Source organism: Poecilia latipinna, unplaced genomic scaffold, assembly GCF_001443285.1.
Source record: "Poecilia latipinna isolate Pla-1442-1.1 unplaced genomic scaffold, P_latipinna-1.0 Scaffold269, whole genome shotgun sequence".
NCBI lineage: Eukaryota > Metazoa > Chordata > Actinopteri > Cyprinodontiformes > Poeciliidae > Poecilia > Poecilia latipinna.
Genome location: NW_015112885.1, coordinates 23,598 through 47,650, shown reverse-complemented (window position 1 = coordinate 47,650; position 24,053 = coordinate 23,598). Strand labels below are relative to the sequence as shown.

At 37.4% G+C, this 24,053-nt stretch overlaps 4 protein-coding genes across 8 annotated transcripts in view; 1 reads left to right on the top strand and 3 right to left on the bottom strand.

The window, feature by feature from the left end:
* LOC106948016 (sacsin-like) overlaps nucleotides 1-4,748 on the bottom strand; it is a gene marked incomplete at its 3' end in the record, with an annotated part of 50,422 nt that extends 45,674 nt beyond the window's left edge. The window contains exon 1 of the mRNA XM_015033434.1: nucleotides 4,626-4,748. Coding sequence (XP_014888920.1) covers nucleotides 4,626-4,731 — 106 coding nt within the window. The remainder of the gene's footprint in view (nucleotides 1-4,625) is intronic.
* Nucleotides 4,735-7,190, top strand: LOC106948026 (oocyte zinc finger protein XlCOF6.1). Its single transcript, XM_015033459.1, has 2 exons — nucleotides 4,735-4,847; nucleotides 5,605-7,190. The coding sequence occupies exon 2, from the start codon at nucleotides 5,643-5,645 to the stop codon at nucleotides 6,687-6,689; it is 1,047 nt and encodes a 348-aa protein (XP_014888945.1). The 5' UTR covers nucleotides 4,735-4,847; nucleotides 5,605-5,642; the 3' UTR covers nucleotides 6,690-7,190.
* On the bottom strand, nucleotides 6,983-19,171 carry prmt2 (protein arginine methyltransferase 2). 5 transcript variants are annotated; one of them, XM_015033456.1, is made up of 10 exons: nucleotides 18,065-19,171; nucleotides 17,785-17,979; nucleotides 15,283-15,444; nucleotides 13,895-14,059; nucleotides 13,135-13,310; nucleotides 11,241-11,370; nucleotides 11,017-11,153; nucleotides 10,120-10,185; nucleotides 9,708-9,873; nucleotides 6,983-9,620 (listed from the first exon to the last, which is right to left on the bottom strand). In XM_015033456.1, the coding sequence occupies exons 1-10, from the start codon at nucleotides 18,146-18,148 to the stop codon at nucleotides 9,588-9,590; spliced, it is 1,314 nt and encodes a 437-aa protein (XP_014888942.1). In that variant the 5' UTR covers nucleotides 18,149-19,171; the 3' UTR covers nucleotides 6,983-9,587. The 5 variants fall into 5 exon arrangements, with proteins under 5 accessions (XP_014888942.1, XP_014888939.1, XP_014888940.1 ...); XM_015033453.1 differs by having other exon boundaries at nucleotides 11,017-11,370; XM_015033454.1 differs by having other exon boundaries at nucleotides 10,144-10,185; nucleotides 11,017-11,370.
* A 96-nt stretch (nucleotides 19,172-19,267) lies between these two features.
* ercc1 (excision repair cross-complementation group 1) lies at nucleotides 19,268-23,439 on the bottom strand. Its single transcript, XM_015033458.1, has 9 exons — nucleotides 23,254-23,439; nucleotides 22,664-23,089; nucleotides 22,421-22,524; nucleotides 21,494-21,593; nucleotides 20,705-20,781; nucleotides 20,340-20,439; nucleotides 20,101-20,172; nucleotides 19,664-19,732; nucleotides 19,268-19,576 (listed from the first exon to the last, which is right to left on the bottom strand). The coding sequence occupies exons 1-9, from the start codon at nucleotides 23,311-23,313 to the stop codon at nucleotides 19,514-19,516; spliced, it is 1,071 nt and encodes a 356-aa protein (XP_014888944.1). The 5' UTR covers nucleotides 23,314-23,439; the 3' UTR covers nucleotides 19,268-19,513.
* Between the last annotated feature and the right edge of the window lie 614 nt (nucleotides 23,440-24,053).

The following is a 24,053-nucleotide window of genomic DNA, read 5'->3' as shown; positions in this document are numbered from 1 at the left end:
CGCAGGAAACCAAAGTCCTTTTAATGGCAGATAATGTCTCAGCTCTTGTTGGCCCACTGCAGGGTATCACAGCTTCTGATAGAGGGATAAACTGTGTTTCATCTCTGGCAAGAGAGAGAACAGCCATGTTCTCATTGAATAAGTGATGAAAAACATCAACAGCAACATTGAACCATTTGTCTTTGTGCTGCATTTGAGTAACATCAGGCCACAGGCTGTACACAGAAGATACAGGAAGAGTAGATTGTTGACAACGTTTGATGGCATCTTGAATGATCTTCACATATGCTTGTGGGAGCACCTTCTTCACAAGCAATTCATTCCACAAAGCGTGTTCGTCATGTTTCTGGTCTTCTTCTTGCCACTTGATGTGTCTTCTGTTGTCTGTGAGACCAAAGCAGGCGTTGACATAAACTGGGAGACCGGTCTTGTTGGATTCGTTGTTTGGGAGAGGGAGAAAGCAGCTCAATCTGCCTTGACCACAGTCTCTCTGCTCATCAAGTGGAAATGCCAAGTCAACTCTGGGTAAAAAACTCAACTTTTTGGCAAGGTCATCAAGGTTTGGTGCTTTTCCCTCTTTCATGGTGCATGTTGTTAAAAGCCATTGTGTTTTTTTCTGATCTTTTGAATTTAGAGTTATCAATTTGATTCTTGTCAGGCCTTCAACATCAGACTCATCTTTTTGCTTCAGAAGAACTTCTGTTGGTTCAGAGGATTTTATTTCAAGCCTGGTGTTAATGGTACCATCCCGACTGATATGGATCAAGGACACAGAGCTCACACTTTTCAAAAAGAGAAGGCTCAAGTCTGCATCTGCAATGAAGCTATCAAAAAGCTCAAACACTTTATCTGAATCATATATATTGTCTGAAATCTCTGATGCTTTGTTGCGTAACGGGAACCTGAAAAGTGTCCCAGAGAAGTACTGATCCTCTATGATTGTTGACCATTCTTGCTTGCCTACAACTGAAACTATGTCTCTGTAGGGCTGGAACTGGTCATGCATTGTCAGCAAAGCTTGTTGATGCTCTTTGTCATCCAAAGACCAGAGGAACCCTCCATTTCTTTCTCCAAATATTTTTTCTTGTGGATCCATTATGCCAAGATGCCCTGAGCTGAATATGCTTGGTACATCTGTGAGAAAAATTTAAACATGTTTTCCCATTAATTATTTTGTATATGTTTTCCTAAAATGCTTGCTACACTAATATGTTTTAACTGGTAACAACACTGTACAAAGCATTCACCTGTGATGTGGTAAATAGAGTTGAAGCCGATCCCAAACCTCCCAATTTTGTTTGGGTCATTGATCTTCCCACTTCTTCCAGCCTTTTGAATTCTTTCCCAGTCGTCTTCAGTAAACACAGCATTGTTGTAGGCATACAGTGCAGGACCTATGCAAACAAAAAGTGTAAATATAAGGGCTGTAATGGATCAAAAAGACACTTAAAAGTGGATATTTAAACACACTATATAAACACACATTTTTTCCTCACAATTTTACATAAAATCAGATTAAATGTTCCTTTGCTAACATTGTTTACATTTGCTAAATGTCATAATATTGAAAGAGAGACATATTAGATATTTTTAAAATTAGTTTACTCTTATTAAAAAGTTTACAAACCCGTGCAAATCATGACGTTGCAAATTTTTCAACGCTTTCATAATCTTTAATTCACAACATTTGTAGGAAAATGGATGCACACTGTGGATGTACTTTAAGGTGGCACATCAAACACACGGTCTCATTTTGTTACATCATAAAAAAAATTAAAAGACAGTCAAGATATCAGAGACAGATACCAGCAAGTCTAAAGCCCAGGGAGAAATTGGCTTTCCAAATGGGGAATAACTGCCAAATGAATTTCAATGTGCTTTGAGGACGAAAAAGTCATTTTTTAAATAAGCCATCATAAATCCCTGAATTCAGTTAAACAGGAGTACAGCTTAAAATGTGTGTGACTTCAAGGCGCCCCAACATAATTCCCTCCAGTTCTGTCAGAAGGAATGAGCCAAAATTCCAGGAAAATATTGCAAACAGTTTGTGAAAGGATACCCAATTAAATGATAGTAGGAATACAATTTAAAAAATAATTACATCAAATTTTAATGACGTACGAAAACTTTAGAATTTGAATGAACATTCAAAATACAGCAATAATAGGTACCTATTCCTAAATGGTCTCAAACAGGGAGAGCGTCTAATTTTAGACAGTGAGGCAATTGAGTTTGGGTATCTTACAGAGTTTGTAAACATCTATTTTCTATTGTATCTTAACTTGAAATGCTAGCTTTTACTGAAAGGATAAAACACAGCAAGAATTTGAAGTAGTGTACTTAAGAAAAACTGACATAAAATGTAACTGGGGCAAACATTTGCAGAACTAATCATTAATTTTCTGTTTCTTAACTTAACATGTCTTGCATAAATGAGTAGTATAAATACCTTGGCAATCTCCCAGTTCACCAGTCCAAAGACTTTCTGCTCTGTAGCTCCTCTCATCATGGATGAAAACCACCTCTGAGGCTAGGGCATCATCTGCATTTTGAATCAGTTCCTGAAAAAGACATGTGACTGTTACCTTATCAATTAAAATGATCAATCTTTGATTTGGTTTACACACACCACATAAAAACACATTTACTATTTTTTCTCAATGACTAAAGCTATGTTAGACCAAACTTCACTTATATCATTACAGTTAGAATCACCAAAATTATTTCTATTTCCTAAATAACGCATTCGAGAGAGAGAATATATGTCAGAGATTTATTTATGAATGCCTTCTCTTCAAACGACCAAATGGACAATAATCTTAAGAATACAGCTGAAGTGGTTACAAGTCAATATTTTAGCATGGCAATAACAAAGCCCAGATCTCAAACCTACAGAGAATTTGTAGGAAGAAAAAGCATGTGCGAGCAAGGAAGCTACAAACCTGACTCAGTTATGGTAGTTCTGTCAAAAGGAATGTACCAGAAGATCAGTAAGCTATTGTGATTAGCTTGTGAGAGGATACCCATAACATCTGACCAGTCTGCAGTTCAAAGGCTACCAAATACTGAGGAATTATATCTAAACTTCTGATTTGGAAGACGTTGATAAATAAATCACATATATTTCCTTTCTCTCATTATTGTGCATTTAACAAATAGAAATAATTTTGGTGATTCTAACAGCAAACTATGCTGCTTCATTCTAGTTTCCTTAGCTGTCAAATAGAGGGAGCTACTTTTACAGCTGGAATTTAAACATTAAACAAACCTTCAAAATTTGTCCACCATCTGGATATCGACGCAGAATATCTTTCAGGTAGTCAAGGAATGGTGGTGCAGTAGCCCCAAAGGAAGTCCTAAGAAAAATAAAAGCAAGAAATGTCAGGAAAAAAAGTTAAACTGAGATGATTTACATAAACTCTACCTGTTATGTTGTTCAATTCAAATCTAATTCAGTTTCACTGAGACAACATAGAAGTTTATAAATCATTAGTTCATTTTATATGTACAAAAAAATCAATAAAAATGGTTCGCAACTTTGTTCATTACAGTCAAATTATTTTAAAATTGATTTGCATGTTACTCTAATAACGACTGCTTAATAGTATCATGTGATCCATCAGAAATCAGATCAGAACCACCAATGGACTCAATTCTGTTTGAAACTAATACGATGAAATCGGGAGCAGAGGTCCGTCAGAGCAGGTACTGATCCTCCTGGAGATCATAGTGATTAGGAGCTCACAAGAAAAAAAAGCCGAGGACAGATATCAGCTGAACTAGTCGTGTTAGAGGCACTGCATGCAAATCAAATGGAAATCTTACCGGGATTTATTCCTGGTCTTCTGACTCATCCTTTTTTAGGTTGGTTGCTGTAACAGAACCAAATTAAAAATAATAAAATGCAACATGCAATCTTTACTAACAAACAGAATAAAAATAAAGTATATTTATTCTTTATTTTTATAAAGCATAAAAAAATAATTTCCCACAGTGGGGATACTCAGGTATAACAGCAGCAACGTGACAAGACATCAAGGCACAAACTATTAAAAATGTATAAAAAACAAAATTAAGAATAATAATTTTGACTACAATTAAGAAAATACTGTGCAATCATAAGAAATAACATACTCTGTATTTCTATACACATTCTGAATACATTAGCATGACATAACACATTAGTAGTTTAGAATGACAAGAACTAGTCAGTTGCCAGCTAATGTACAATACGTGATTCTTTCCATGCATAGAAGTATAAAAGAAAAAAAAAAGTTTTTCTGTTTTAATCAGTACTTCATCTTACCTTGACCACATCAGGGAATGGTGTCATCAGCTCGTCTAAAATTAGTGATATTGCATCAGTCTGTTGTATATAAGAGAAGGCGATGTCCAACCCCCAAATACACCTGCCGCTTCCTGGGAGGTTTCTATTTAAATTTCGCAAATAAATGCCCGATTTCAGTATAAACGAAACTAAGAACGTATCAAAATCTACGCATCAAAGCTCGAGTTTCCTACCATATCCACAATAAAACGAAACCTAACTCACTCTCAATGTTTGTTTGAACTGTTTCCGTACATGTTAGTTTTGAATTTAAGTGTACCGCCCCTTTAATGCTCACCAGTCTGTCTAGTTGCTCCGCCACTCGCTAGATGATGCTGCAGCCCCGTTCCTGTACAGAAAAACGGGTCAGCGTTCCAGAAAAAGAAAACGACGAAACACGACATAACGCTCCCCGAAATGTGTTAACTCACCCCAGTTTCTGGCTACGTTTTAACAGCAGCTCACAGGAAGAACATCCTAAACAAAAGAGATCCGTTTTGTTAGGAAAATAATGAGCACGGTATGTGGAGTCTTTGTTGATTTGCATCCCTCGCATTGTTTACGGCGCTGCAGGCCGCAACATGATGACAGGAGCTTTACTGGGCGGATTTTATCTGAGGTTTTAAGATTTCCCCGTTTGTGTTCTGTGTCCTTGCTGTCCTAAGTTAAGACGGTCACTTTATGGGGAAGAAATAAGTTACTGATTAAAAGATAACGAGGTATAAAGCGAGGAGGGTGAACTGTGCGTTGTCTACAGCAGGTAAACCATTCTTGTATAACATTATGACCACCTGCCTAATAACGTGCTGCACTATCTGATTGTGAAGTCAGTGGGAGCAACTCTGTGACCCATAAATCTTGTACCCCTGCTGCAAAGCATCACACTGCCTCTGCCAGATTGCTTTCTTCCCATAATAAATCCTGTGTTCCCTTAGATATAAACATCATTTATCAGGTCAGGCCATATTCTTCTATGAAGTCCAACTCTAATGCTTATGTCTTGTTTTGGAAGGGTGCAACACAGGCAATTAGAGTGGTCTGCTGTAAGCAATAAACTGATGTTTTCTGACACCCTTGAGTGAGAGTGAGGATTTAAAAGGTTAGGAGTAGAGGAGAGAAATAAGCATAGTGCCAACAGAAAATAAAAGTGCCAACTAAGTACCATGATGACAAAAATCAATTTTATCCTCTTAGTGATTATATGTTATATTTAACCTATGTATAACTAAAAGCTGCATATATCTTTACCCAGTTGTGTGTTTGCATTTCATTTGTAGGTTATCAGTCCCTCCATGGTGTGGTTGTAAATATCAGGATGCTGGATAAAACCGATGACCAGCAGCAGGAGGAGTCCAGGCTCTGCTCAGAGTGCGGATGCAGCTTCAGCCCACCACAGCTGGACTCCCACTCTGATTCCGCATCAGCTAAGCAGAAGCAGACTGACAGCAGAGATGCTCCATTCAAATGTCCATCCTGTGAGGCTGGAGGCAGCAGCAGTCCCCCTAACGGCCGGCGGGCCCACCGGCGCATTCGACTGGACCCCCACAGCTGCAGCATATGCAACAAAACCTTCATCTCATCTGCCCACCTGAGCCTTCACCTCACCTCCCACAACAAGGAAAGGAAGTTCAGGTGTAACATCTGTGGGAAGTTCTTCCATCAGTCCTCCCACTTGATGGCTCACAAGGTGATCCATAGTGGTGATAAACCATTTAAATGCCCCGAATGTGGGAAGAACTTTGGGCGCGCCTCACACTTGAAGACCCACCGTCGGCTGCACACGGGAGAGAAGCCTTTTAAGTGCACCTACTGCAGCAAGTCGTTCACCCAGAAGGCCGGGCTTCTGGCCCACATTCGACTCCACACCGGTGAGAGGCCCTTCAAATGTGAGCAGTGTGGCGCGGGCTTCCGCTCTATGTCCGCCCTGCTCTCTCACAAGGCTCTAGAGGCTGCCGGACAAGCCAGACCCACACCTGTTCCTGCTGTCGTTTCTGCACCCGCGCCTCCAGTCAACAAGCCACACGAAGCGCAAAGCAACATGGCGGATCTGAAGTGCGGCGTCTGCTGCCGCACGTTCGTACGCTCTTCATACATCCGGCTTCACATACGCCTAAAAAAGGGCCAGCGACCTTATCACTGCAAAGTATGCAACAAGACCTTCGTCAAGCTGGAAACGTTTGTGAACCACTGTGACAAACACTTGAAGCAGAAAAAGGAAAAAAATTGTGTTAAATACGAAGTTGTCAAGCCTCCACAGTTTGTTCCGCACTCCAGGCCTCCTTCCCCTGAGAGCTTACCCAATCAGGAGTTATCCTCGGAGATGAACACACACGTCACAGTAAAAACTGAGACTGATGGTTAACGAAGAGGAGATGCTTCCAATCACTTCTGCTTCAGCAAATGGGTACAGCACGTCAGTGTCAACTTCTGCATTTTGCATCAATGTTTACAAATGAGAAAATAGGTAGCAGTATCCCACAAGCCTCTGTCTTTTACCTGATGAGAAATACTGTCCAAGTGAACAGTTTTTGTAAACATGATGGTGTGGGTGTGACAAACATGACAGAAATAGATGCTAATGAGAAAACGTATAACACTGATGTCACTGAGTTAAAGTGGAATACAAGAGCCGCGCAAGTACAGTGTTCACAATTATCAGGCAAACCTTGTTTTTATTAATAAGCATACAGTATTCATTCATACAGTGTTCTCGGTTAATCCAACATGGCGGACTGTTTTTCTTCACTGTACATTTCCTGTTTAACTGCCCACAGGTCAGGTGAGGAACATATGTCAGCAGTTTTTTCCACCTTTAACACCTTTTCTGGTGAGCCTTTATCCTGCATAAAAATCATTGTCTTTTTGAAAGATGTACACTTCTTCCTGTAGTGCTACCTGAAGAAACTGGCGTATCTTTGGGAGTCGATTTTGAGCCCATCTTCAACCCGAAAAGATCCAGTTAGCTCATCCTTAATAATGAGCTCCACCTTGACATCTGTCTTGGAGCTCTGTGCCCATTACTGATCCACATGTCCATCCACCAGGCCCATCAGGCCACTCTCATTTCATCAAGCCATAAAACCTCTGAAAAATCTGTCTTCAGATATTACTTGGCACAGTCCATACGCTTCAGATTATTTTTCTTGTTCTGTGATGTTCAGGTTTTAGCCTTCCTTACCTCGGTCATGTCTCCGAGCATCTTATACCTCAGTTAATCTGGGTTAATCCAACATGGCGGACTGTTTTTCTTCACTGTACATTTTTCTTCCTACATCCTCCATGTAGGATGCGGTTATGGAATATAATACAAATACAAGATAAATGTAGTTCTTGGTAGCTTCTCTTGATTCTTCTCAAGTCCTCTGCAGTTTGCATCCCCCCCATATTACTTGATTTATCATTGTGCACACAGAATATATCTGTCCTACTTTCATCTCATTTCGTAATCTAGTTTTATTATCTGCAACCCCATGTGTGCAAAGCTATACAACATTTTTGTAAAAGGTACGGCCCAATGTAAGATATCATGGTAAGAGAACAAAGGATAAGAATAATTGGAAATATAAAACATAATTGTTTTATTTAAAAATAGCAAAGGAACAATCATGTCTTTTGCTACAGAAAAAAAATAGACTTACAAGTATGTTATCTATACCACATATTTATTATTTTAATTTTTAATATGTTTTATTTTGACCATGTGGAACATTATTTATTGGAGTATTTCTTTGTTCTTTATATGTCAGATTTGTGCATTTCCACTGTGAGGTCCAAAAGTTTACTTTCAGTCTACAGCTGAACCATTGGTGCTCATCTTCACTATATGGACTTCTAGAATAAAAAAAAAAAGAAATAATTGTGACAAGCTTAATTGAATTTCTCTATCAGATTTTTCTATATACAAACTTTTTTAGAGCAACAGGAAAGGTGGGAAAAGCTCAAGATTACAACCTTATGATCTAGAGCCAAACTCATTGTGCGGTTTTTACTCAGTAGATATGACACAGCAGATGAAATAAAATAAAACTCAGATTAAATCTAACCCATCTGCAATGGGTTAGATTTATAACAAAGTAGCACTATGAGACTCAAACGACCTGCATCTGTTTCATTAAGGCTTAAATTTAATGATAGACTTTTGAGGTGGCGATATTTTCGGTTTGAATCCTGAAACTTAAACACATAAAATGGATTAAACTCATAACAAAAAAGCCTTGAGAGCATTACCTCCTTATTGTTCGTTGAGTTTCAGTAAGGTTATGAGATTTAATGTATTAATTAAAATCAGCTACAGTGTAAAACACTGATATTCAACATGTGTGGCTGGATTCAAATGTGTTGACAAACAAAAATGCCAATTACTGTTTTTTATGTTTTAAAATTACCAGAAGGTATAAACAATGCACTAACTGCAGTGACAAATCTGAATACTACTCTAGTTCCTGTAAAAAGGTTCCTACAGTGGAAATGCACAATCTTTATAATTCTCACCAACTAAATGTAATGGCGGGTCATTGGACTTTTTTGACATTCTTTGTGGAGTAAAAAAAGTAATATATAATGGTTAAATGGACTTTCTCTCTGTCATAGTTTACAAACTGTATTTTTATAACAGTTTTGCCTTTATAAGGTTGCTGGGTTTAGCTACCAGACCCTGACTTGTGTTTTATGCAAATATTGTCTAAGTTTAGAAGACAAGTTTTACCCAGCAGTTTAGTAGTGCACCTCAACAGGAGTGTTTTAGCAGTTTTGACTTTTTAAATGATTACGTTAGCTTGTTACTGGTAATCCACCAATTCTTAATGTATTGCTTACTTTAACATGAAAAACTAATTAACAAAAAATCCTCTTATCTTTAGGTGTTTAAATAATTGAATATCAGTTAAATAAGTGAAAATGTAAATTAAGCTCTTTTTATAAAAAGCCATTGTAAAGATTTGAGTGTAATAAAGATTAAAACATTCTTTTTCTGTTGTACCTGAAAGAGTATCTTGCTACTCCTTCAATGACCCCTATTTTCCCCAATCAGTGACTCCTCGGCTTCTTCTTTTCAGCCACATGCTGCTCTTAAAGAATGACCTGTTGTGTGATCACCTGTTCCTGTAGCGATCAGATGCATCACTAAAGACTCAAATGTCCTGCCAGGTAGCTCTCTGGGTGTCACGTTTTCAGTAACCGCTTCTGATCACTGGTCAGCAGCAGCTCATGGGCAAAAAGTGGACATATTTGACTGGTTTACTGTTGATTCGCCACAAACCAGTCACCTCCACATGGGGAAACTTTTTGTCCCAGCCTATAAATGTAAAGAGGAAGTGAACAAAAGCCATGAAAACAACAGCACATTTATGAATATGGATGTGTAGTGTAGTGAGATATTTGCCTGGGAGTCGTCCGTGTTGCTGTTGATGTTCCAGTGCAGCGTAACGGTCATGTGGCGTCTCCACACTGGGTTTCTGCGCAGGACAATGTTTCCATGGATGGAGTCTCCGGCGTACACCTGGATCGGCCTGTCCAGCATGAACAAAGTCTGCTTCCAATGGGTTGGACTGAGGATTAACAGATCATAAACAAAAAGTCATTTCATAATACAGCTTGATCCCAGTAAACTGAACTATTGAAACATTTGTATACTTTAGAAATTCATTTGAAACAGTAAAACTCATATTCATTCATATTCTTTTTAATGACTATGGCTTGCAGCCAATTAACACCAGACATTTAGTTTCTACAAACATACATGAAACCAATAAAAAACAAAACATTGCAAACAAAAAAGTTATGTTATGGCTTACATAATCGTGGAGACGATTGTTGACTTGACAGTTGTCCAGCAGAAACTTATTAAACCCACATGGAGGCTAAACCACAGAAAAATATAGTTGCTAAAATAGGTTGCTGTTCACAGGATGTTGTATCCAATGGGTTGGATACAACTCATAGGATTCAATGGGTTGTATCCAATGGGTATACAACCCATGTATCTAATTGGTATCCAATGGAATACAATGTAAATCTACAAATTAAGATTTGGTGGATATTGAGGATTTAGCCCTAAAAAGACTGCAAAGCAAAGCCTGTTTAGCAGTTTTGAGAGACACTCACAAGATGAGGCAACGCACACCGATGTATCCTGAAAATGGGCCTTAGCATTTTCCCTTCCTCAATTTCAATGCATTTATTAGCAAAGTTAAAAGAAAAATAGCTGACCAAAGTCCTTCACAGTTTTGCCAAACAACAGATATATAGATAGAATATAGAATAAAAAGGTCAGAATAAAATAAATAAAAGCCAGAAGAGTAGCACATTTGGTGTTTTGTGGATAATTAAAGAGTGGGAAAAAGAAACAAGTTTTGAAATGGGCATTTAAATGACTCTTCAAACTGATTGGTGCAGACATGTAGCGGCATGATACTTTACAGTCCACTTAGGACATTCATTCCTCCTCACATTTTAACCTCGATTTCAAAACACTGAGGAGAAACTGGTTAATGGTTAATGTCAGGCATGTGAACGTTGCGTAGAGATGTATTAAAATTAAAAGAAATAAATGCTTTGTGTAATGAATCTATAAATGAGTTTTTAAATTACATTTTTGAAACTACATTCCATTCTAACGTATTGATGGATTTTGAACGAACGTATTGATGGATTTTGAACGTGTGAATCACTTAGTGTAGTTTGATTTTTACTCTGAGTTTGGTCCGGTGTTGAGCTCCACTGTTGCTCCTCCCATCTCCAGGCTTTCAAACAGAACAGTGAACCAGGCCGTGAATCCGTGGAAAATTCCAGGCTTCTCCACACAAAACTGAAACTCGCCCTTCATTTCCTGAGAAATGAAACTGTGCTCCATTAGTATCAAAAGATAAACAGATAAGAACTGTGGTCTCTTGTAATAGAGAAGTCCATTTGATACCTCAAGGTCTCTCACTTGAACAGTGTACATGTTAAGGCAGATGACATCACAGGGAGCAGAGAGACAGTCCTCAGGGTCAATAAGATGGCTGAACTTTGGCTTGGTGAAGAACTCCTGCTGTGCCAAAGGCCTGCAGGGATAAGACATCAATGAGGAGCCAAAGAAGGAATGAATCTGCTCCTACGGAAAGCATTGAACATGATTGCAGGAGGAATTTATAGTACATGAAACAGCATGAATGCAACATAGTTCATGTTGCATTCATGCATGAATGATTTTCTTCAGGGGACAAAATAAAATGTACTTCATCCAACTATTTCACAAGTTCTTTCAGGAGCTACATATTTTTGTATTCACAGTAGTCAGTTATTTTAATTACAAATGTAATAAGCAGTTATATTTTATATCACTTCTTCTCCTCGTCATGAAATAAATGTTCTTTTCCATGACTCAGTTTATTTTATAACCCTTAATCTCAGTGTTTTATGAAGAGGCAATTAAGATATGGCTTTATAGGTGAATGAATTAGAATCATTAAGACATTTAGGTCAGCTCAAGTTTTTACATGCTCGACTTCTGAATAAATATAGACACAAAGTAATATTCACTAGCATTTCTGGTAGAAATTGTTTAAAATCCTTAAAATTAATACACATTTTTGCTAGTGATTAATCTCACACTGAAAACACGCCCGACATACTTCTATAAGGTTTACAAGCTGCGATGGCTAAAAATGTACATTTTATGTTAATTAAACCATTTCTGTGTTGGTTTGACCACATGTTTTTGGATTAATATCCAATTCAAAAAGCCATTGGTAAGATTCCCCCAGAGTTTTAGTTAAACTGTGCAGCTAGAGGCTTATGGTGCCATCCACTCTAACAAGTTCCCCAGGGATTCTGGAGGAGAAACAGACCTACAGAATCATACATACTTAACCCTGGGTATAATATGCTTTTCAACATATTCCTTTTTTTTTTTTTTTTTCAAACTAAACCCACCTAAAATCTTTGTTTCAAAAAAGTCTGATTTTTATTCCATCTGTCCAAAGCACACAGTTCCTTCTAAGCTTAAAGTTTCACCCAATTTTTATTTAACCTTTATTTAATTGGGTAAGTCAACAATGATCTCTTCAAAAAAATCAAGACATCACACAACAGAAACCAAAAAGAATAATCTTTAGCTCCCTCTGCAGCACATATGCAGGTAGTGCTCAAGGCCAGTGTTCTGCTACTTCTACATCTGTCTCAGCTTCAACAAACTTGAATAAAATATAATTAGGTTATTACCAATCCTATATAGAAGCTTATTGTTTAAAACTAAATAAAAAACGATCTAACAGGTTCATAATTCTTGTGACAGAAAAAAATGGCACTAAATGTCATTACTGTGCACTACTTATTTGGTTTCCTTAAAAATCTATTTCTAAATCTATTTCTGAACCATTTTCTTGCTCATTCGTGTTATTTTTCCTTCTTTCATTTTGTTTCATGAGCCTTTTGTTGATCCTGGTGTCTAATCTTCACTGACTTTCATCAAAAACAAAGACGTTGCTATCGACCATGAAGAACCTGCAGAAGTGTTTGGCTCTGTATCTTGCAAAGCTTGAAATTGATACTTTTTTCAGACTCTGAACAGTTTATTACAAAAAGAAACAGCTTATTGCTGTAAGTGATTCAAAGTTAAAAGCCAAATTTCTTTAGAGGACACCCTCCACTGGGTTCCACAGGACTCATCCCACTAGGTAAGAAATCTCAGTTTGGTAGTCAGTTTGGCTACATCAATCTACCAACTACACATTTGTGTACATTCTCTGAAAATGAGGAGTGAGCAATGCAAACAAAAGTAGATAAAAAGATAATGTTCAGCTCCACAGCTGATCAGTGGCTCTTACTGTAGTGGTGTGAAGTCCAGGCCATAAGGTCGCTCCCAGAAGGCCATTGTCTCTGTGTAGTAGCTGTCGGCCTGACATGGAACCAGAGCTAAAGCTGCTGAGGAGGGCCACATCACACCGCCGTCCCGGAGCCAGCGATCCCTGGCCAAGAGGACCGACTCCACCATGAACTCAAACTATACCAGCAGAAAGTACAAAAATTAGAGATAATGATGATAATTATTTTTCATAAAGACTCAATAAATGCCAACAACAAAAGATAACCACAAGAGGATCAATGCAATAAATTATAAGCAGTGATTCAACTGAAGACTTATTACATCATTCAGCTCTGCAGAGGCCCAGCAGTAAGCTGTTCATTGCATTTAGGTGTGTTACAGAAGGGATGCATCCAAAGGTTGCAGGATAGCAGCTCTCCAGAACTGGACTTGTGGCCCGTGTTCTAAAGAGAACCACTAATGAACAAATTATTTGATTCACGTGTGCAACCCAGACACATGGTGCAGGAAAACAGCGTTGAAGGACTGCCGTTTCAGATCAAGGAGGAAATTACACTAATTTGAGCTAAATGAAAGTCATTAACATTTTTGTACTTTAGTTCATTGGATAGATCATTGGAAGTCTGCGAGCTCAACTTTACATATTGATTCAAAAGTTGGTTAGAAATGCTTCTAAAATCACTCCCAAATTTGGAAGTTACAAGGTTTATGCATGCTACGGAAAATTTTATAACAAGCAGCACTGAAGGTTTAAGAATTACCAGCAGACAGTTTCCCATCCACTCAGACACCAGGATGTCCACCTGCTCTGGCAGCTCAAGCTCCTCTGCTCGCCCCTGCAGCACAGTGACCACCTCCTCACAGCCGTTCTGCTTCACCAGCTGTCTGGTGTGCTCCGCCATAGAGCTCGCCTCTACAGCATACACCTACAGAACGACCAAGTAATTAGAGCAGTGTTAACACCAAGCTGTGTCTCTGCAGTAGTAACAGTGCTTGTCCAAGAGATGGAGGTATAAACACATTAATGAATAATGTGAAGCACATGTAGGATCTTGCAGAAGCAACCGTTCAGCGAATTCAATTCATTTTATTCAGATTTTTGATGTGACAGATCAACGCAAAACAGTGCATAATTGTGAAATAGAAGAAAAATAAGGCATAGTTTTGAAAGGTTTTTACAAATAAATTTGTTAGACACGTGGTGGGGTGATTTAACAATCTTAAATTTTTGCCCTTATATCAAACCTAGTACTGCCAAATTGTTTTTAGAGCCAATCTAATTAGTAAAAAGAATAAATCTTTGTGTAATCTCAATGCAAATACAGCTACTGTATGAAGACCTCAGAGATTTGTTAGAGAACATTAGTAAACAAAAGGCATCACTATGACCAAGGAACACAGCAGGGGGACCCTTGTTGGAAACCTTAAAGCAAGGACAAATTATAAAACAATCCAAAGTTTTGATAATTCCATAGAGTGCTGTTTAATTTATGATAATCAAATACAAAGAGTATGGTACAAGAGCAACCCTACCAAGACATGGTCATCCATCTGAACTGACAGGCCTGGCGAGGACAGCATTAATCACAGAAGTTAGTCACAAGCCGTGTAGGGGACACCTCAAAAAAAGTTCTCTGGATACAAAATGGCCCGCGACAAAGCATATTTATGTGTTGGAAAGGCTTACAGCCAAATCTAATAGAGAATTTTATTCAAGACTTTAAAACCAATGTTTAGAGATGCTCCATATCGGAGCTTAGTTATTTAAAGTTATTTTGGTGGGGAAAAGCCTCAGTCTGTGGGCCTGCAAAGCTATCAGAAACAAAGCACAAAATGAAGTATTTTATGTGACAGGGGGCTCTGCAAGCCTGTAAATTAGGTTCATACATATAAGTGTTACACTTCTCAGATTTTTATATGAAAGAAGAAGAAAAAAAGTTATGAATTATATTACTTTCACTTCACAACTATGCACTGGGTTGGCCCATCATAAAAATCCCAATAAAACCCCTTGTTTGCAGGTAAATACAGAAAAATATATAATATCTGAAGGAAGGGGCATGAATTCCTGAAGAATTTAATACATTTGAAAACCTCAGAAGACAAAACATTAAAGTGTGTTCAACTAGAACTTATCTGCCATTTTTACCATAGAAGGTTTTGCCAGCTGAGCACAGAACATGCTGATAATGCCGGTCCCACAGCCGAGGTCCATCACCACCTTATCCCTAAGTGAAGCGCTGTTGCTGACAATAACCTGTCGGTACGTCTCGGTGCGGCTCCGGTCCGACAGCATCTCCAGGTGAAGCCTCTGTGCGACAAACAAATAAAATAAATACAATAACTGCTATGTGCAAGACTACAGTCTGTGGACACGTGTATCAATTAAACTAATTTTTATGTAGGAAAGTAACTGAAATTACGTTACGAGGTACATTGTTCCACAGTTAAGCCACACAAGCACATCTGCTGTATTTAAATGAACATTTATATAGCAGAAAGTGATTTGTGCTTCTATGTAAGCTGTGCTGCATTAGCAGCAGACAGCAGAGGGCTTGTTTCAGCAAGGATGCTAATCTAGTCAGTTTGGCTCATCGATCCTTCGTCTGACTGAAGTTTGTGCAAATTAGAATCTACAACCCTGATCATGGGTCTTGAATATCTGCAGTCTAACTGCAGCGTGTATTGATAAATCCATATAGGGCCCATCCGTGGGTCTGAGGTAGGAGACAGATTTCTAATAAAGTCTTTGTCTCTGTACCATGCCCTTCACTGTGCTGTGTTGGTCCTACGGTGTCCGTGTAAAGTACAACTAACATATCTTATATTGTGAATTGTTTAATGAAGATTAATAACCATAATCAGAGATGCAGAAACTCAATAGAAACTCCCAGACTTTATTCTCACAAACTCAATGGTGTGATTACAGTTTTTGTTTTTTGTATAGTTGCATTATCTTTCCGATGCAGTTTATTTATAGATATCCCTAACAAATCTCTTTTAAAACTATTGGCAATAAACTGTGATGTTCTTCTCCCAAACATGCACAACAAAAGTGTCAATAATGTTGCGAGAAAATCTGCACAAATGCATCTGTCAGCAAGAGCATCTTGCTGACTGCTTTGATTATTTATTGGAGTTTCTAGTATTTGCATTTTTACAGGAGCCTTGACTTTCAAATACATTCTAGGTGTGACATACTTTCAGTTTCTTTAATGACGTTGCATTACCAAACATCAAGAGCTGTTGTGAAGGTTTATCCTGTTTCTCCTTTTATGTCACTTTAAGTCCCCCATAAACTGATATGTTGATGCACTTTAAAAGTAACAACTCCGAGGGTTAGGTGCCTTAGGACTGGGACACACGTTTACACATTCCTGTGAAAATGTATTTGATTATTCATAAAATTTTTGAAGCTAAATATGTGGTGTCTTGCAAAAGTATCTAACACATAGAAGCATTTTTTTTTAAGTTTCACCATGCAACCATTAAGTATAATCAATTTTATCTAACAGACCAAACACAAAGCAATACATTACTGTGAAGTGGACCAAACATTATTTTCAAAAATGTTTACAACTAAGTAAGAAAGTGTGGTGTGAATTTGTATTTAGCGCCTCCAGTAACATATGACTGCTCATTTTACAGCAAGTCTGTTGTGGTACATGCTTGCTATATCTCAAGACTGACGTTTTTGCCTATTCAACATAGCAAAATAGCAATGTTTGATGAAGAGTATCCATGAACATAAATTCTCCCTTTGACTTTGGTCTGGATTTTGAGTGGGACATTTTTACATATGGATATTAGTTTATGTAAACCATGCTTTTTCAGCTTCCACAGTATTTTTAGGGTCATTTGCATGCCTGAAAGTAAACCTTTGACCACTGTTTGAAATCTTTTTTCATCCTCCAACAGGTTTTCTAGCTGCCCTTTATTTAGATGCTTCCATCTTCAGAGCAACTCTGATCAGCCTCCCTGTGCCTGCTAAAAAGAAGCATCTCAACAGCATAATGAGACACTTAACAGTATTGGTTAGACTTCATCTGACAACACAATCTTCCATACATCTGCTGTGTCTTTTGGCAAAATGCGAACACGACTTCCAATACAATAATCTCTAGTATACAGATTCTCCCTTCTGAGCTGTGCATTACTGCAGCTCCTACAGAGTTACTAATTCAGTGACTTCTGAAAGCAGTTTGTTACACTTGGTTTTATTTAGGGGTATCAGAGTGGCAACTACAAAACACATGCCATACTTTTAAGATTTTTGTTTGGAAAGTAAAAGGGGGGGGATCAAATTATTTTCCTAACACCTACACAATTAGGCAACTTGTGGCAGTATTTTGACAAAACGTGAAAACATTCAAGGGATGAGAATACTTTTGCTTTTGCACTGTTACTTTGTTACAAAATGATAACACAATTTAATGAGAAAGCATCATTTTGAGTCATTAGCATTAAAGTAAAAAAAAAAATGTTCACGTCGCATCAACTAATATAATTAGTTGGTCCTGCTATGTTTAACACACTGTGGGAGTCTTGCCTGAGGATTCAAGGTTGATTGATTTTATTAAATAGAGCATTAGTCAGTTTGTGAAACTTGGAGAAAATTGAAACAAAATAAAGACCGTTCTATGTTTCTAACCAGTGTCCCGTAGCTGCCGAAGTATTCGTCATCCTGCCAGGGGTCCTCTAAGGATGCGTCGTCCCCCTCCTCAGCACCATCCAGGCGCAGATAGCTGGCAGGAACATAACCGATCACCCCCTGCAGTTCTGCCCACCACCAATCTGCTGAAGACTTGTTGTGCACAAGCAGCTTGTCTCCTGTGATGAAACTCAACTGTGGAACAAAACGGAGCAAAATGGTTAATCTGGACAGTTTTATTACAAAGTCTTACAAGAAGTTTGACTGGCAGAAGAATAACCTGCTCAGAGCCGCTTGCAGTGAAATCACACAGGGCAACATACTCTTCAGGAGCATCCTCCTCTTCTACTTTCTCCGTCTGCATGTTTTAAACAGGAGGCTTGGACGAAGAATTGATTTAGCCTTTTAATGCAATCTATTTCAACATCTGAACCACCTTTTATAACAGTCAAAACAGTCATATGTTACTACAGCGAAACAAGCGGCAAAACTCACTCACTTTAACAGAAGTATGTGCGGAAACCACTTCCTGTTTTTGACGTTGACTTGGGAGCCTTCACGGCTGTCGGAAATTTCGAAACTCTTTTATTCATCATGTCGAATTACTGAAAATAATCCAGATCACCCACATTTATTGTACCGCATACAATAAATTTTAATTCGTGACAATAGTGGTGTTCGTTTAAAATTAAACGATTTGACATCATGATCAGTCGCTTTTTCCAGGATTTTGGATCTTGCCGTTTTGTAACATACAAGGTAAACTAAGACACATTTACATAAAAAGCACTTTCAGCTCCCACAAAATTAATTATCTGATTACATAAAAAGGATATTTAACTTTTGCAACTCATATTTTTATTCTGTAATGCTTCTTTTTTTTTATAAAGGAAAAAAGCTATCTAAACAAAAGCTGTCTAATGTGGAGAAAGTAATTGTCATCTTGTTAAATCGTGATTTAAAGGTGATTAAAAATTTTTTGGCTAATTGTACTCACCACACCCAGACTTGATTACTGCTAGATCACTAACTATATAATTACTATATAATCACTAACATTTATCAGCCTAGATAAATGCTTACAAAGCTTTATAATTCCTTAGGAATCCAATAACCCATGATGGGAGCCATTATCTACAAATTGAGACTGCATGGAACAGTAATGGATTTTCTTTGGAGTGACTAGCCAACCAAAATTACTAAACAGTAACTACATCTAAAGCACTACAGACTTCTCTTGGCTCAATTAAGGTCAGTGGTCATGTTTCAGCAATTAAAAAAAACTGGGCTAAAATGACACCGATGGAAGCAACAAGAGTAGCAAGCAACAAAAGTGGAACTTTCTGAAAAGGTGCATCACACTATCTAGCGTAAAACGTCAAACAATGTGGTTTCTGCGATGGTCTTGTTTCTCTGCTGCTTATGGCAGTAAGATGATCTAAAACAGCCAAGTGTGAAAAAAGCAAAAACAGAAGAAATTTAAAAGAGGCCAAATAGTTTTTTTATGGTGCTACATCAGTAATAAATACACAAAGGGGAGAATATACTGTAAAAAAATAACATTTATTACTGTAAAAAAAAACATAGTCCCCAAAACATAAAACAGCATAAAATGGTTCATGTATTTTTTTTAATCAAAATATTTTGAGCTTGTAATTAAGTACTTTAAATTGTGTGGTAGTGAAGGTTGTTCAATGGGACAACTTTCCTTTCTTCAATTCTTTCCATGTCAGCTGTTGTTTGTTCTTGACTTCAGAAAAGGTTTATGTAGGACATCATAAAGACGCTTCGCCTGTCAACGCAAAAGGTAAATCAGCAATGTTCAATAAATGCTTGGAATAATCATTGTGAGCCTTCTTTAAGATCCATATGTCTTCACCTTTTGTGGTCCGAGGCCCGGACAGAGAACCAAGTCTTCTTTAGAGGCATTGATGATTCCCTCTACAGTCTGGACAAGAAGTAGAAAGCACAGTATGTTATCTGTATAGTGCCTGCAGCATTCTAAGTCGAGTTAACAGTTGAAACAGAACAGTGCTAAAATATTGTAATGGAAAAATCAAGTCATTTTATAGAACATTTCATATTAAGATACATCTTTAATTTCTTTACAATTAAGAGCATCAAGCTGAGAAGACTGATAATAAATGGGAACAAATTACCGAGCATTTCTGAGCTTAGACTTAAATAAAAAAAGGTGAAATTTTATATAGTCTGTATTAACTATTCTTTTGTGGCTCCTGTGTGAGCAATATATTGGCCATTCTGGAAATAAGCCAATCCAGGATGGCCTCATAGTTGTTTCGCAGAAATACTCACAGAAAAAGTGGATAGCAAGGTTATGGCATCGGTTTTGTTTATAGACTTCACAGTAGTCAGGCAATCTGTAACCTTTAAAGAAACACACAAAAAAACAGTTATGTGCTGGTACTAAGTTGACTCAGCTGTATTTTGGTTTTGTATAATCTATTTTTAAATAAATAATAATAGCCTATTTTTTGTGGGAGAAATGTACAGAATAATGAAATTTCTAACACAAAACAAACCTACAAACAGACCTTTGATAGATAGTCTTTTTCTACTTGCTCCTTCAGAAGATCTGCTGGCTTCTTCTCATATGACTTGTATGTTTCAAGGTAACGTCCTGCTTCTTCTGGACTGATAATTTAATATTAAGCCAAAAAATAAAAAATAAAAGAGAAAAGTGCTCAACTGTGGTTCACAAGTTTATTTACAGTATATGAAATTTTTTAAAAACTGTTAAAAGCCATCTTAGGGTGTTTATGACTAACACATACAATTTAGGTGACATATAAAAAAAAACCCCAAACTTCGCTTTATCATTCCTTTATACAATTTAAACGTGCTGAAGAAGTTAACAGAGTTTCTCTGAACACCGATGTGTGTCTTTTGTTAATTTTACCTCCAAGCCAAGATAAGAGTGCAGTCGGCCATGACACAGATGCGAGCCAGTTCCTTTAAAGCGTAATGAGGATCCTTCTGTACAAATAAAAACAAATAAATTTACACTGTGATATTATACATTATTCTTAATGATGAACTCTTACATTAAATGGGAAGACAGTAGACTTATTTTGCAAATAGGCCAATTTCATGACATCTATTATTTTTTTGTTGAGTGTGTTGCCAAAAATAGTAACCAGCTGTACGCTTCAGTTGTACAGTTGTAAGCAAACCCAATTCTGTGGAAGCAAGATACACTTCACAGATGAACAGTTCTGTAAGGGGAGCTCACATTACAGTTAGTCTTCTGTTAAAACTGATTTAAATAGCCTGACAGAAACCGAAGTCGTCCCAGGGATGTTCTGCTTACAAAATTACTTGTGTTACAATTTTATATACATCTATTTAAGTACGAAACAGTAGCCTTGAGCATTTTTTTTAATTATTTTTAGACCTTTGAACAAATTGTTTTACTTTACAAATAGTAAAGTAAAATTCATCTGAACACAGACAAGCATTAAAGTAAATCTGGAATCTACTGTAAGTGTAAATTGCATAAGAAAAGTAATGTTGACTACTAGGACAAAAACATATTTTGAAATGTACTGATGCTACTTTGTAGGTGTAGCACAGCAAATTGAAAAATGATAAATACAGATAAATGTAAAGATTCGGCACACTATGTCCCATTCTTCTCTGATCAACCTTAAATGAAAGTCTTCTGTGACAGTGATTAAACATTACTTACCACATCAACTTGAACCAGCAACACACGTAAGGTGAATGTACTTCCAAGCTGTTTTAAACGGTCATGGATGTAGTTTGGATTTAGGTTGTGATACCTCAGGCTTCAAATCAGGTCCAAAGCCATCATCATGAAAAAGAGAAAAATCACAAAACATAAAACAGAACGAGCGTTAGGACAAACTTCACGAATCAAACAGAAAAACACCACTCCATGTTTCCTAAAAATGATTTAAGTTTTAGAACAGAGCTGCACAATAGATTAATCAATTAATTATTATAACAACATCAGTGCATCAAGGCAATGCAATAACAACACAAATGTACCGTTTGTAATGCAATAATAGGAAGGAAGAGTCAGAAAAATCAGGCAGGATAAAAGTTAGAAATTAACACCAAAATATCTAAACAAAATAAGTCAGAGTCCACATAATGCAGAAACAAAATCCAGTTTAAAATCAGCGGTTGTACTGGTCTCTTAAAACCTTTAAGAAAGATTTAAACTCTTTTAAAACGCAGAACCTAAATACTGAAGTGTGGAGAGAGCAGTATTAATATAAATATCAATAATCCAGAACATTCAAAAATGTATCTTGGGCAAGTTTTCTTCACTAATAAAATACAACATGCCCTACTTTGACAATAAAAGTCTAGTCTTAGTTGTTTTAATAATAAAGGGTATTACAAAGCCAAATACAATGTTACTTTGTCAATAAGTTCTCCACCTACTGGTAGGAATATACATTGTTTGCATTCTGTAACAATGCTCCATTCAGCATCAATTAGTCAGGAATTGATGCTTTTTATACCAATAACATATTCAGTCTGCTGGATGGAGTATTACTGCATGAAACGTTAACACATGGAGTACCAAAGATATCAAAGACCCCAAACAGAGTAGTTTACTTCATAGCCCCCTAACGCCACCCACCTGAGGAAAAGAGCACAAGTTGTCTGTCCCAAGACGTAATCAGGAACAACATCTCCAAACTCCCAGGGCACGCTCCTCACAAACTTTAGAATGGGATTACCCCTCTGCAGAAGCAAAAACAAACATGCAAACAATTAATAAATCAAAAGTGACACTTGTCAACAAGCGTGTAATTACTGATGCACATAAACAGAGATATCTTGTGCTTTAGTGAGTCCAATATATTTACAAGTCCAAGCTTACCTGTCGAGGACTGACTATAATGCTGCTCCCAGATCCCACTGGTTTGGGACCCTGGATGACACTTGGATCTGACTTCAGACTGCTGCTATCCTCAGCAGCAGTCTCGTGTTTTTCATCATTCCTTTTCACGTCCTCGGGCTGAACTTCAGTCCCTTTAACACAGTCTTGAACCGTTTCAGAGCCCAAAATGCGGGTCGACACAGTCTCCACTGGCTGTAAACTGCTGATTCCAGCTCCTTCAGCCCTGACCAGTTTAGAGTAAGCATCTCTCTGTGGAGCAGCAGCTGTTGTAGTTTTACTCTGGACAATGTAATCTGCATAGGAGAGGGGCTGCGCAGATGATTTTGTAACTGACTCTGTGGTAGACGTAGCTGGAGCGGTTGTGTTTTGTTGTCCTTTGGATAAAGGCTGAAACTGTGGCTTTAACTGGAAAACAATCAAATAACAACATGAGAATTGATCTGACATATTTTTCACAGAATTGTCCTTGATAAACTATTTTGAAAGACATCTGAAATTGAAGGTTCTTTGAACAGGCTGAAGGGCTAACTAGTTAGCTACACAGCAAGTAGCTATATCAAAATACAGACCGGTGTTCTTTCTTTAGTGAAAGCAGAATCGTCCAGGTCGATGTGAAATCTCTTCTTCATGTTTTTAATTTTATAAAAATGTTTCGCAGTAAAACATGTCCTGAATTTATCCGTAAACTTTTACAATCGTTCCTTACTCAACAGAGAAACAGGTGACACCACACTTCCGGGACCGACACTACCAAAATAAAAGCACAGCCTTTACATATAGTTAACATTAAGCTAATTTGCCCCCTCTTTTTCTTTACTTTTCTGTATATTCTGTTGCTAAGTAAAAGGCTACTAGGTAATGAATGCAAGTATCTTTTGCTAGGTTTCAGTAAAACTTGAGCTAAACCTTCTATATTGGACTCATAGGATGGAGACTGAAAAACACAAAATAGATACTTTAAGTTACCCTTTTAACAACCTTTGAACAAAGGATCTAAACATATTACTTCAAATAAATTGCCTCTGATTTTTTTCTTAAAATCTACAGGTTTGTTTTAGTCCATCTTTACAGCAGATGGACTAAAACAAATAAAACATAGCTTTGCTATGATGTCAAAGTCTACTCTATAAATTTTCACTTCATAATTTGACTAATTAGTTCACTGCCTCTAAGTGGCTTAACCCTTGTGTTTACAACTTGTATCATTTGCTTCAGTCCTCGCACGCACAAGGATTAAAGGGCAAATGCCCTGTCCATTTTGTTTAGTCATCTTTTGTGAACATTTATGGAAGCTTCCATAGACATTATTCATACTAACTTTAACATTTTTTCTCAAAATACTTTTCTGGGCAGGCTTGACAAATGGCTG